Raw genomic sequence first — 14,832 nt, 5'->3', positions numbered from 1 at the left:
GTTACTATAAATAAATAAATAATTCAGCCTATATACGTCCCACTGCTGGGCACAGGCCTCCTCTCATGTGCGAGAGGGCTCGGGCTATAGTCCTCACGCTAGCCCAATGCAGATTGGGGACTGCACATACACCTTTGAATTTTTCGCAGATGTATGCAGGTTTCCTCACGATGTTTTCCTTCGCCGAAAAGCTAGTGGTAAGTAAATATCAAATGATATTTCGTACATAAGTTCCGAAAAACTCATTGGTACGAGCCAGGATTTGAACCCGCGACCTCCGGATTGAAAGTCGGACGTCATATCCACTCGGCCACCACCGCTTACTATAACTAGCTTAAATCTAAAATAGGCCCATGAGGCATTGTATCAAAGATGCTGGCGGCATTTCCTCGTTGTATCGCAATACTGATACGTTGTGCGAGGAAGCCGCCAGCTCTTCGGTCACCAGTTACGACAACCAGACGCTTCGCGATATCTGCAAATAACTTGTGCGCGGTGGGACCCCATGGACCTAGAGTTTCGACGCCAAATGGTGTCAAGTTAGTTATCAAATTGGTATTGTTTCATATAAATATGATACCGTCATTCGCGAGTAAAAAGTCAACTTGAAACGCACGATTTGGCTTTGCCATTCAAAATTATTTCATTCGCTTCTGGGCTATAACCGCGAAAATCAAAGTTCGTCAATTGCGGGGATTTTTCTCTGTCACTCTAATTACGTCTTAGTGAGAGCAAAAGAGAAAGATCCCCGCAATTTGCGAATTTCGGTTTTCGCGGTAGGCCCCCTGGTTATGATGAATATTACGAAATTGCACGTGAAGTTTATTATTTTCGTTTACGTATGCTTAAATGAAAAGCATTACTGTGTTTCTGTTTTTGTTGTTACCTTTAGCTTAATATAATGAAAGTTTTCTTAATTTATATTTAAAGTTAATTGGTTTAACGTAAAGTACCATCTTTTAAAATATCGGTAACTAATTTGTTAGCGCCTTATATATCCATTATAAAATTACCTGTGGCTCATCACTCATCATATTACAGAAAATTAACAAACAAACGCCACAACAAAACCAAAACACAAGTCATCCGAACCTTTTATTAGGAATAATGATTTACGTTTACCAGCTTTGTTTCTCTGATAAATAGCGCCTGAGTCGGCCGATAATTAGTGACGAGCGTGCGAATTTACTAACTCGTGTGTGGGCGCATTTACACGGCACGGCATTTTACATAGCAGGCAATGAATTATACAGGGCCCACTGATTTTCGTTCGCTGGAAGATATCGGGCTGTTAGTTATTCCCAAAAACTGACAATTGCCAATAACTGACAGGCCGATATCGTCCGGCGAACTGGCAATCAGTGGGCGCCTTAATAACTCAAGATGGGGAATGGATGAAAATATTAAATGTGCCTGATTATTTTTCTGGTCGTAGGAATAACCATTTCTAGTTACAGAAAAAAGTTACAGATTTTTTGGTTGCGTCATACATTTTATAAAAATAAAAACATTTTGCTTCACCGCACGTCCGGCCCATTACGGCTGTTAAGAAAACTTTCTAAGTCTTAAAAAGTTATCGCTATTTGAATCTGTGGAGCGCATGACATTGACAGTTGATTGACAGCTTGTCATTCTTCTCGCGGAATTCATAACCTTTTGTGCTCTCATCTGGTGAACTGGTTTCTTTGTATTTATGTGATTATTACGACTCGCTTCCCCACCCGGACCTCTGATTTTGCCTGCTCCAACGACGACCTTCGCTTTTGAACCCCGGACCTGATTTTGATAGCAATTTCGACGACCCCTGGCATTTGAATTCTGCAAACATGGATACCGCTGCTTTTGTTAGAGCAAACTCATCTAATTTGCCAAAAGTAGACCCATATATGCTTATGGAGTTTATGAAGAATAGCGACAAACATAATGCCGGTGAAATAAGAGATGCCAAAGCTTTGTCGTAAGTATCAACCTAACCCCTATCTCATTACCGCGCTTTATCTTGATATTGACCTGGCAAGCGAAAAATTAACACGCGGGACCTGGGTCATTTTTCATAAAATGTTTCAAATTAAAACAATATAAATTTTGGACATTTTTCATTTTGTAGCAAAGTAATCACATATTTAAATTTGCTTTAAAGTGTCTGTGGTTCCTTTAAATTGGTAACATTAATCTTATTTTGTTATAAAAGGAGAAAGTACTTAATTGTTTGTTTGTTTAAGGTCTTCAAGAGAATCATATGTTGAGACTGCTATTGGATATGTTGAAACAAAGCGGACTGGGAATCTTTGTGATGTGAGAGCTAAAGTTGTTCCTGAACAAAGAATAACAAGCAAATACTATGTTGTGATGGTCCATTTAGAAGAGGCAAATGAATCAATCATAGATACTTCATGTGACTGTGCAGCGGGGGCTGGTAAGTTTTGCTATAAACATGTCCTTATTGATTTTGTAGTTATTTTGAACAAACTACACTCAACTTGACCTGCGTGTGGTTCCCTTTCTGTCAAAACCAAAACTTACCTCTTACCCTATGCTAATCTGATCAGACATAACCATGAAATATTAATATGACACATGCAATTTAGTCTGTCATTTCAAGAAAAGTGGAGCTTTTGAATGTTCTCAATTAGTACAAGTTTTATTATAGATATGTTTAAAATGTTCTTTTTTCTAAGGTGGGTGTAAACATACTGTTGTAGTATTACATTGGCTACAAAAACGAAGTGCTGAACCTTCACCAACCAGTATCCAATGTTACTGGACGAAACCCAGCCTCAAACGGGCGCTAGACAAACCATTAATGTGTAAAGATTTGGCAAAAGGAGAAGTCGCCGAAAGGGGGCCAAAGGACCCTTTGTTACTGAAAAGACTACGACAAGAAGCAACCAAACATGGTTGTGGTAAAAGCCTGCTCATGGTATATGATCCTGAAAGACCGATGAAAATGAACTCAAAATATTGTATTTTTGACATGATGGTGGATTTTTTAGAAAAGGAAAGTAGGCCAACTTTTAACAAATTTAAAATATTTAGCAATGCAATAATGCTAGAAAATAAAGAAAAAATCATGAAAGACACTGTAGGCCAAGTGAACTCAAAGCAGTGGCATTCAATTCGACAAGGCCGAATTACAGGATCTAAAATTTATGAAATTGCTCATTGCAAAACACCCCATGGCAGTCTTGTTGAAGAAATACTAGGAGGGTGCAAAGCACCAGAAACAAAGTCCATGAAAAGGGGTAAAATCCTAGAAAAACGAGTACTGAATAAAGTAAAGACTGATATAAATAAAGAAATAGAAGAATGTGGATTTTTGATTATAGATGGAATTTTTGGAGCGTCACCTGATGGCATTGGAGATGACTTTGTGGTCGAAATTAAGTGTCCCATTTCGGAGAAAACTAAAAAAAATTATATAAAGAATGGGCAAATTGCGAATAAGTTTATGGGCCAAGTGCAATTAGAGATGCTAGCGGCTGGCAAAAATAAGTGTTTGTTGTGTGTGGCGGACCCGAAATTTGAAATCAACAGCTTAATTGAGACAATTGTTGTTAATTTTGATAAAAATTATATAGATAATTTGATGAGAGACGCAGAGAAATTTTGGGATGAGAATGTGTATCCTGTAATTTTAAAAAGTGCATCTACAGCATGACATTAATTTTGTACTTTGTATTTATTTTAAATAAATATGTTTGTCTTGACCTTATTATTACTCATTTTAACACCCTTAATGTTGAGCATGTATTGTAGGTTGTTATTAAAGTATACCTAACCCAACCCTTAACCTTTTGAACGCCAAGAACACCTAAAGTCGTAGTTACTAGTTGTACCCACAGCGCTAAGGACAATTATAGGTGTCATGGCGGACGCTGTCAAAGTAACCTTCACACTTTCAAGTAAGGTTTACAATAGCTCGCTTGCGCCTGGGACTTTGGCTTGTCAATGACATTTTTTTATAACGTTCAAATAGTTAACACATTCACTGCCAGACAAAAAACGGCGCACTACCCCAGAAACCGGTGGTCTATAGCTGCGTACAAAACAACCCGCCCAGCGGGTTGTCCAGCATCTGAACAAAGTTCACGAGCGTCCACCAGGCGGGTTCCTGGCAGTGAATGTGTTAAAAGTTGCAATGTTGAGCACACTTGCTACACAAGTTGAAACAGATGGACTGCAATCTAGTTATAAGTCCCAGCTGGATTGCAAACCTCTGAATCTTGCCACGTTTTCTTATCTAGTAGTAGTAGTATCGTAGTAGAGACCATAGAATTTATGTTATGCGCATGCGATAAAAAATGCAGAACGAGGCTACACCTATATGCAGTGCCAAGGAGTCGAGCCAATCTGAAATACGCAGGCAGCCGACTTCGCTTGGGATGCGATCCGGAGGGAGAAGCTGGTACTGGGGTGCCCCTGGCCATAGATGAGAACAGTATTCCATGTGGGGGCGCTTATAAAGCTGCAGGCCGGTGTGAAATACTGTCTCATCTATAAATCTATCTAGCACCCCAAAGCTTTTTGGAGGCTAATTTGGCCTTACCCTCTACATATATGGCCTAGGAACTGGACTTACCTGCCTACTACTCGAGGTTACCTATGGTATATGATAAAATAAAACAACAATATTATCAAACGTCTTTTATTATTGGATTCTGAAGATTACTTAATCCGCAAGCTATAATGACCAGGTCGTCCAAATATTTTAAATGTTTGTTATTAACCACAGAGTGGGGTTTTAACATATGGAATTCCCGTAATCTCCTAATTACACGCTCAACGTGCACCCTCAAACTGGCAATGACCTTAGTTTTAATTACGTCTTTTTTTGTCATTTTTTGATTGGCGAAGACACTAGGAGGTCTTAAGAGTTTTCCATTTTGATGAGACTCTTTGAGTGATTCAATCTCCTTAAAACCACGATCGGCCATGATTACTGCATTTAGGGGAAGTACATCAACAAAGCCACTGTTCTCCGTGATGGCTTTATCAGATGTACGTCCCCCATAACCCTGTGAGATGAATGAAATGTATCCAGCGGGTGTGCAGCCAATCAAATATTTCATCGTGTTGCATGATTTGTACTGCGACCAAGTCTGCGCCTGCTTCTCTGGATCGCTGGGTTTTTCTATTTGAATCTCGAAACAGTCTATAATACACTGTACATTCGAATATCTGATTTTAAATGCTAATGGTAAATTTTTTTTTATTTCTGATAGTGGTGGTAAATATATACAATTTTGAAAGTATGTGGACAAAACTACGACGTTCTTTTCAAACACTAAACGTATGGTTGACCTGGCCATTTGAAATTCTTCACTCATCCTAGCAAAAGAGTCATTGTTTTTTAATTTAAATAGACATATGATAATATGAAATGCCAAACAAGAGCACTCCTGGGCAATGAAATTAATAATCCACCAAAAGCTTTTTGGCAGGCCTAAAAACATTTTGGGTTTGTTAGTAATAATTTTTAGTAGGTGCTCCCTGCCACGTTTTTCAATATCCTCTTGTTGAGCACTCGAAGACGAGTCGAAGTTGGATGTCCCAAACAAGGATGGTGATTGATTGGGACTCTTCTCAGTGTTCGGTAGTTGCATCATTCGTGATGGCATCACACTTTCTTTTATTTTTCGCCCACGGAATTGAGTAGCTATGGTTTGAGTCTTCGGCTGGGCCAAAACAAACTTGTTTGAAACACCTATTCTTTTATCACACTGTATAGCTGCATCTATCTGAAACAAAAATGCAAAGAATAAATAAACAAAATATAATGCAACTTGTGACCCTACAATTTAACAATCACAGAAACAGGTAAAAGTTTATTTTTAGGTAAGGAAAGTGGGCATTTATTAAATTCAAATTATTAAAGCCACACAAGTTGTAGTAGGTGCATTTGTATATAACTATTTGACATTATATCCATTCCTGTGTTCTATAAATACATCTTCATGCACAAAGACCACTAGTAATTTTTACCTATACTTTTTCAGTAGGCCTAGCACATGACTGGCGCTACAGTATCTTGCAGCGAGATAGACTACCCGTCTTTTTCTATGTTAATTTAAGAGGGGCGGGTAGTCTATCTCGGCGCGAGATACTGTCGCGCCAATCATGTGCTAGAGCAGGTCAAGTGCTTATTTAACAATACTACGTTAACATACATTAGAACTTGTAAATTAGTGATTTAAGAATAATTTAAATAAATAATTAATTAGCACAGGTAGCAAAGTAAAGTTGGAATTTAAATTCAGTGTGTTGGATTAACTATACCCAAGAATATTAATACATTTATGTGCGGAACACTATTGTGAATATTTACACTGTCAGAGACCTGCATGCCAGCATTGTCAGCAGCACTTGAAGTTGATGGCCGATTAAGATCTTCAATATTCTTATTGATTGCACTCAATGGTTTTTTTGAAAAATTCTTAAGTATGGCATTTATTTTCAGTCTTGGCTTTGCACCAGAGATCCATTGTCCATAATTTTCCAAATCTTCTTCAAACTGTAAAAATATTAGAAAACATTAAACATTTATATTTAACAGTTGTCATAATCTTCCAAATGTTCCCCAGTATTTGCTGCAGCTCACTTATGGAGCCTGGGGTCTGCTGGGCAATATAACATTAAGTATTGGCATAGGCACACATTTTTTTAACTGGAAGAAACTAGGCATTGTTTTGATCAGGCCAGTTTCCTCATAGTGTTTTTGTTCACCATGTACTGACAAATACCACATGTTATTTTAATACAAAGTGAAAATTCATTGATATGACAAAGGGTTTAAACATGACATAGCAGCACCCACATTAATGTAATGTATTAATAAAATTGTTTTTTACCAGCTTACCATAAATTATTCCATCCATTATTCCACAATTTAAAAAAATGCCATATCATCAAAACTAACATGGGGGTAATTCATTTTTTTACAGAATGGTAAACAAAACAAGGTAACTTACATTTAAGTGGTCCGCACAGCAAAACAGTGCTCGGTTTGGACAGTTCCTGCCAACCAATTGACACCAACGTTGTTTCAGCTCTTTTCTTACAGTAAAAAACTTCAAATCCGGGTTTTTCAGATCAGTCTTGGAGCACGTTGGTATAAAGCATGTTTTAGGATCTTTATATAGTTTATAAGTGTTTGTATTCATGGTGATGAACACGGTACCAAACTAATAGTCCAGTTTCAGTTGCAGTGGTCGTCGAAATTGCTATCAAAATCAGGTCCGGGGTTCAAAAGTGTAGGTCGTCGTTGGAGCAGGCAAAATCAGAGGTCCGGGTGGGGAAGCGAGTCGTAATAATCACATAAATACAAAGAAACCAGTTCACCAGATGAGAGCACAAAGGTTATGAATTCCGCGAGAAGAATGACAAGCTGTCAATCAACTGTCAATGTCATGCGCTCCACAGATTCAAATAGCGATAACTTTTTAAGACTTAGAAGTTTTCTTAACAGCCGTAATGGGCCGGACGTGCGGTGAAGCAAAATGTTTTTATTTTTATAAAATGTATGACGCAACCAAAAAATCTGTAACTTTTTTCTGTAACTAGAAATGGTTATTCCTACGACCAGAAAAATAATCAGGCACATTTAATATTTTCATCCATTCCCCATTGAAGCTCTTACCTTATGAAAAATTGTACAAGTTGCCTTTAATAACATCTGGGCAAGCGAGAGATGTGCATGTTCGGTAATATGTTTTTATGAAGTTAATTATAATAATACTTAACCTTAGGTTTGTTATTTTACAACCTGTCTGGCCTAGTGGGTAGTGACCCTGCCTATGAAGCCGATGGTCCCGGGTTCAAATCCTGGAAAGGGCATTTATTCCTGTGATATTTGTTCCTGAGTCATGGATGTTTTGTATGTATTTAAGTATTTATAAATATGTATATATTATATATATCGTTGTCTAAGTACCCACAACATAAACCTTATTGAGCTTACCGTGGGACTTAAAATGTCTTATAATATATAATTTTTTAATATGAATTTAGCATTATTTATTATTTATTTTGTGTTGCCTTGTCAATTTATTCTTTATATTATTTTCAATAAATTTTAGTAATCGTAGGTATTCGTATGAAGTAATAACTTATTACTAATGACAAATATTCGCATAATAATAACCACCATCCTTTACAAACAATTAAGTGATAAAAAATACATTAAAAATTAAAAAAAAAAAACGTTAACTAGGTAAGTAATCACTTAATACACTTTTTGAATACCGAGAGGCGTCTAGATGGTCGTTTCTCTCTTTAACGATGTGTTTAATGTCCCAAAAAACTCAGCAACACCAAAAATAAACATAGTGTCATTGAATTCAAATGATGTTGAAAGCTGCATACGTCCAACATAACACCTAAAAGCGTTGAAGACATTTTCGATATCCTGTCCGGATACATTTGACGTCTGAGCATTAGGCTGCCTAGACATTACGTACGAGTGACCTAGATGCATTACTAAAGGTCTAAATATTTACGTCGTGATGAATGCTACCCTCGTAGGGCTCATAATCCTACCTAAAGTACTTATTAAATTCGATGAAATTTAATTTATATCATTTTCATTCGGAAAAATATTGTACTTGTTTTGTTTTATTGAATTTTAACTCAAACCATTATCGAATCTATTTCCTACACTATTGGTTCAAATTTCACTAGGAAATTTCAGATTTGTTTCTTGCATGACTTGGCCTTAGGGCGTGGATACGACGTCGCATCGTGGGTACGTGTGTTGGCCCCGCGATACAACGCCGTAACGTTGCACGACGCCGCAACGTGAGACGACGTCGTATCGTGCTTATTTGAAAGATTTGAAAACAAGGTATGGGACGCGCCAGACACAGCACAGTCGTCTCGGAATCGTATCGTTGTCGTGAGGTATAATATCCTCATTGTATTTGCTTCCCCACACGTCAATCACGCTATGACTGTACCTAAGTAGTCCCGTTCTCGTACAATATAAGCCCCACAGTGTATTTGTCTCCCTAGACATCAATCACTAAATCGTCAAGATGTCGTAGCGGAAACGTCCCGGTGTCTTAGCTCCGTATTTGCCTCCCCAGTCGTCAATCTTCTCTCCTGTTCAATATAAACTTTAGACTGCTCCAGGGTCAAGTTCCAGATCAAGATCTGTACCGGAGTCGTCCCGTAGTCGTTCACTATAAGCATGGCCCGTATTTGCCTTCCTCCTCGTCAAACACGCGTGAGCATATTGCAATCGTTACGAGGTCATACCGGAGTTGTCCAGGTTTCATATAAAAACATCTTTTGAGTACTCCAGCTTCGTTAATTAAACATTTACGGCATGGTGCAAAAACCGTCACTGATTCGTGACGGTATCGGAAAGTTATCGTCAGCTAAAAGCTCGCTGCCATTGCATGCCTCGTTATCAATCCCTTACGATCTATGCCGTTATCGTATCGGACTCGTGACATAATAATAACAATGTCGTACAGTATGATCTCCCCGCTGTATTTGCCTCCCTCGTCATCAATCACGCGCGAGCTGGTTATGCACGGTGTCTTATCAGAGCCTTCACGGGGTCGTGCCGGAGTCGTCCCGGTATTGTACAATATAATCTCCCCGCTGTATTTGCCTCCCTCGTTGCCAATCCTTACGAATCACGATGTTATTGCTTCGAGCAACACCGGGAAGGGAGTCGGCATTCGCACTACTTATTTCCCCTCTGCCGAAGCACATGCCCAACTGGGCATAGCGGTGTGCGTGTTGTGATTCGTCCGTACACAAAAAGAGATCGAGGTGTTCAAGATTTGTTTTTGACGTGTGTCGTGTGTCATTTTATAAATTGTATATACAGATGTCAATCTTAATGAAAAAATCAACGACGGTCAACTCTGGTCAACGTGGGACTCGAACCCACGTCTTTGGATTGCCGGTCCAAAGCCTATTGCGCCAGCTGACTATCCGTTATTCACCGCGAATTTAACCATTGCAACTGTGACGTCACTAGCGACATCTGCGCTTTAAGGTTTACAATCTTAACCATATGGGTGTGCCATTTTCAGCATTTTCTATGTATTTGTGTCATCATTACATATTGGTTTTTGTATGTAGTGAGTGAGAAGTCCCTTGGGCCTCTCCCTTCTTACGTGTCGGAAGCCGGTGTCACTGGGGTTGCCAACCTTAGCGCACAGATTTGTGGTACATTTATTATTTATTTATTTATTTATTTAATCTTTATTGCACAATACATGAAGGTACAAATGGCGGACTTAATGCCTTAAGGCATTCTCTACCAGTCAACCAATGGGTTAAACCAGAAAGATTAAATAGGTGCAGTGTCTGTGTGTGTGTGTCAGTGTAGGTGTGTGTGTTGTGATCAAATTGCGGGACTTGAGTATAAAACGCGGAACTCCTTCACCCTAAGCTAACTGGGTAAGGTATGTTGGCTGTCAACGTATTAAAAGGCATGAAATAGTTATTTGTCTTACAAGGTTGCAAAATTGTTGTTTAACCTGCTCAAACCGTTATTGTACCGGACTCGTGACTCGTGACGGTGTCGTACCGGAGCCGTAACGTATAAACTCCGCCCCGTATTTGCCTCCCCCGTCGTCAATCACGCGGAGCTGACTGTGCATTTCAGTTTAACGACCGCACTACACGTGCGCGGATATTTAAAGCGATAGTTTCCTTTACGACGATTGCACCGCATTTACACAATACGAATACACTTCAGAATGAAAAGTTTAAATAATTGAAAAAAAAAAACAGGGTATTTTCTTAACATTTTGCCTTATTGTGTAGATAGGTCATTCAACAACCTTACTATGGGACTAACTTAGATGTACAACTATTTTTTTTAGATAAATTTAAGAATTGAACTGATATTTAACTCCCCATTCCATAAATAACTATATATTTACCTAAATTGTTAATTAAAAGTACCTTCAAGACATACTATTAAAAGTTTATACGTAGTCATGTGTTTTTAATACACATTTATTTTACTTTCCTCATATTTGAAATCAAAAATAGAGTGTTAAACTGGGGTGAAAGGCATCACCATTTCAGTCTGGGACTATCGGCGCTCTCACTGCGTTCGAGGGCCAAACTACCTCGACTGAAGTGCCTTTCATCTAGGTTAACAATCTACTATTTCGCATTTTTGGGGATCGTCTTAATCTAATAATCTGACTTAGGTTGAAAATGACCTATATCTGCTTATATTTAGATGTAGGGTGAATTCGGGTAATTGCGTGTGTTAGATAATTTCAAAAATCTGATGAAAACTCCCAAAATTTCATCGTAATAAGAGTCTTTTTTCGATATTATCCGACGATTTTCGATATTCTGAATTTCTCGAATACAACTTTATCTTGTAGAATCTTAAGCCATATTTATTTTAATCTTTCCAATAGGATTGTTTCCATCTACAAATCTTAGGGCAGAATTGTATCCTAATAAATTCTTTTGGATTATAAGAACATGTTAAACTACTTTTAGGGGACCTGTAATAACCATATTTTTGTAAATATTGAATTTAAAATATGTTTTGGCACACGTCACGTGACCAAACTCGAAACGCCATTGAACATTCTGATGACGTCACAACTCTCGGATTGACACTGTTGACAGTTAGGCGATAAACAACAAATGACAAATGTCAGTTGACAGTTCGTATCTTCTACGCGCGTATGTAGTTATGTGTCAAACCGTAAACTGTGACGTCACACAATTTTCAAAGAGCGTTTTGGGCGTGAAAGCATCTGTCAAAATATATTTTGTTAATTTAACATATTTAAAGCCGTTTTTAGTATAAAAGTTGAATTTTAGGGCAACTTTTAGTTAATATAGAACGTAATACGAGCGTTTCAAAAAATTGGAAACAACCCTATTATCAATAGTAAGTATTAACTTAAAAAAAAAGCTTAATTATTGCTTGTAAAGCTTATTAAATTGTGGTAGTAGAACTCAAATCCTACGTTTGTGTTGTCCGAGTGTGCGGAGGGCTATAAATTATTAATGTCCAGTGTCAGGTGGCCTTAACTGAGCTTTTCGCCGAAGTTTCCAGTAATTACTGCTTTTACTAACAAGTTTAATACTGTGCTTGTGTGGTAGGAAATGTGATAAAAGTAGCGTAAACCTGGAAAGTTTACGTTCTGTGTAAACAAAGTAATAATATTGTATGTGGCAAAAATACAAGTTACATTCGGATGGCGCCTGCATTATACAATTACTAAATAAATTCATAGCTACCTTCGGGCAACACCGGGAATGGAGTCGACATTGGCAACATTTCCCCTCTGCCGAAGCCCATAGGCAGAGCGCGGTGAGCGTTGTGCCTCGTCCGTACACAAAAAGAGATCGAGGTGTGCAAGATTTGTCTTTGACGTGTGTAATTTTATTGGAATAGTCCTAATGTAACCTTAATGGTGCAGTCGCCATTCGAATGCTAACCAGTGACGGCTGTGACCACATGTGACCACTGTCGAAAATTGACAGAATAGTACCAACTGCAACATCTAAAATTGTATTATTTCCTCAATCCTTTATTGATCGTAGCGTTAGCGAAGCATCTCCGTTCTAAGTCGGGCATTTTGCTTTCGTATGTCCCCTTCATTCTCGATGGATCCAACCAGTAGATCCAAAATGGATCTAGTGAGAATTTCCGGATGTTTTCATCTACAGTACCCCTAGTGTAAATTTGATCGACATCATAACGTGATGAACGCGTTTGCGTTAAGTCTCATTTTGTATAGGATTTTGAGTTTCCAAAACGTCCCGCTTGGCGCGCTCTTTCTAAATCCAATACAAAATGAGACTAAACGCAAACGCGTTTGCGTTTAGTCTCATTTTCTATGGGTTTTTGAACAGCGCGCCAAGCGGGACGTTTTGGAAAGTCAAAAATCTCATACAAAATGACACTTAACGCAAACGCGTACGTCACGTTTCGCTGTCGAAAATATTTACACTAGAGGTACTGGTCGCAATTCTTAACCAATTCTCATTAAATTTTGACCAGGTTCTATAATGAAATAGATTTTTTGTCGACCCAGTTTTTGGATTTTTTTCAAAATTTGGAAATTGGCATAAAGGACTTAAGCCCTAATAGCATCTATGGCGCTTAAAACTATTGTGAGCTCACTGTGATAACGACTTTATGAACTAAGAATTATCACTTTTACATTTTCTAACGCGAGGTCTACAGCTCAGAGCCACTGGTTTAAACAGACTAAAAACAAAGACAAACAGGCAAACAAAGACAGAGCTCTGACAAAACCGACATCACACACGGAAAACAAAAGACGATAAAATTCAAATCGTCCTTCAGAAAGGCATCAAATTCTAAATTAATTCAGTTCCCACCCACTTACATAAACTCTTTATTTCCACAAAAGAACTCCTGGCGTATAAAGATGACATTTGCAAAACATAAAAAGGCGGGGAAAGCGGCTCGATGACATGTCAATCGAATTTTACTTATACAAAGGAATGGGGGGTGGCTTGAAGCATAACCGCATGGCGTTATAATTATAACGCACAATGTATATAAATGGAAACCCCATTGTTGAGAACTTGCCGGTTGGGTTCCTACCCCACGAGTGACGATGATAACAAGTACAGGAGTAGCAAATGTTAGTAGAACAAAATTGTAGGTGGAAATAGGAAGTACAAAAGTAACCTTTATCCTTTTAAAATTCTCTTACAGTGAATCTTTGATGTGATGTGATGAGTAGAAATGGAATTAGATAGATATAGAAAAGTGCAAAATAAAAGATGCTAAATAGACAAAATATACCTACATATTAAAGCGCTGATTATATTGCCTCCACGAGCACCACTATAAAGACGACAGAATAGATATACTTTCGCTTCATCGCTACATTTGGGTCGCACGAGAATTTACTCAGGTTGGGGCTTTTACCAGATACTTCATTGATTTTTACGGTTGACACTGTTGACAGCGTCTTAGGCACCACCGCCAGCAAAGAAAATACTTTATTTGGCGTAAGTTTAGTATCTTAAGCAACAAGGGTGTTGTTTAAATTGTTCCGCTACAGCGCTATATTTGGGCCACACGAAACTCGTCTCAGGTTGATATGAGGGCTTTTACCTGGTGCGTTTGTTTGGCTTTCATGGTAGACGTGTTCCGGCAGTGAAAGGGTTAGCGGTTTCTTAGGATTTAGTGGGTAGATAGGTTAAAATCTAGATTATATTTATACTTGCATTCGAAGGGGAGAACAGCCCTTACCTGAAAACAATATAATTATGTATAAATTAGAGTTAAAAAAAATATTGTGAAAAACTTTTTTAATATGATTTATGTATATAGATCGTGTCATTCACGACGACGCGTGCCCTGACTCATATTGTCATGTTATTAAAGGTTACATTTGACAAATCTGCGCGTTATCGTGGATGACACGAACTATACGACTTTACAAAATAAATGGACTTTAAATTAATAATTTTTGTGCTTTTCTCTTACACGCATGTAAAACCCTTCTAATTTGAAAGCCTAAGTCCATAAAAATGACGGCGATTTTCCTGTACTTACATTTATTTTAGATCCTAATCCCAAAAATTTGCCATCGTCTTGTTTTTAAAAGATGTCAAAATGAACGTTATAATTTAAAATACTGTTTTTATTTAGTACTGTCCTGTCAAAATAATACACGGTTTTTTTTGTCACCAGCAATAACTTATGGGTTGAATATATAGGTCATACTGAACAACTTTTACTATTGGACCAATTGGGAAATCGCGAAAAAAAAAAACTGTTTCATACGTTTTGGCTGGTCTGATGTTGATATTTTTTATGGGAGGGTCAATTTTTTTTCACGATTTCCGTGT

General features: G+C 38.0%; 3 protein-coding genes across 5 annotated transcripts in view; 1 reads left to right on the top strand and 2 right to left on the bottom strand.

Moving 5' to 3' along the window:
- Positions 1-14,832, bottom strand: part of LOC133519631 (uncharacterized) — a 189,596-nt gene that overhangs the window by 97,310 nt on the left and 77,454 nt on the right. The gene's annotated exons all lie outside the window — the stretch shown is intronic.
- Positions 1,579-3,707, top strand: LOC133519625 (uncharacterized). The gene is made up of 3 exons (XM_061853662.1): positions 1,579-1,957; positions 2,223-2,416; positions 2,679-3,707. The coding sequence occupies exons 1-3, from the start codon at positions 1,827-1,829 to the stop codon at positions 3,656-3,658; spliced, it is 1,305 nt and encodes a 434-aa protein (XP_061709646.1). The 5' UTR covers positions 1,579-1,826; the 3' UTR covers positions 3,659-3,707.
- On the bottom strand, positions 4,630-7,623 carry LOC133519624 (uncharacterized). 3 transcript variants are annotated; one of them, XM_061853659.1, is made up of 3 exons: positions 6,969-7,623; positions 6,326-6,511; positions 4,630-5,738 (listed from the first exon to the last, which is right to left on the bottom strand). In XM_061853659.1, the coding sequence occupies exons 1-3, from the start codon at positions 7,158-7,160 to the stop codon at positions 4,635-4,637; spliced, it is 1,482 nt and encodes a 493-aa protein (XP_061709643.1). In that variant the 5' UTR covers positions 7,161-7,623; the 3' UTR covers positions 4,630-4,634. The 3 variants fall into 3 exon arrangements, with proteins under 3 accessions (XP_061709643.1, XP_061709644.1, XP_061709645.1); XM_061853660.1 differs by having other exon boundaries at positions 6,338-6,511; XM_061853661.1 differs by lacking the exon at positions 6,326-6,511.

The sequence above is a fragment of the Cydia pomonella genome, chromosome 7 (assembly GCF_033807575.1).
Source record: "Cydia pomonella isolate Wapato2018A chromosome 7, ilCydPomo1, whole genome shotgun sequence".
Taxonomy (NCBI): Eukaryota; Metazoa; Arthropoda; class Insecta; order Lepidoptera; family Tortricidae; genus Cydia; species Cydia pomonella.
The sequence above is the reverse complement of the archived record's forward strand: the minus strand, read 5'-3'. Positions and strand labels throughout refer to the sequence as shown.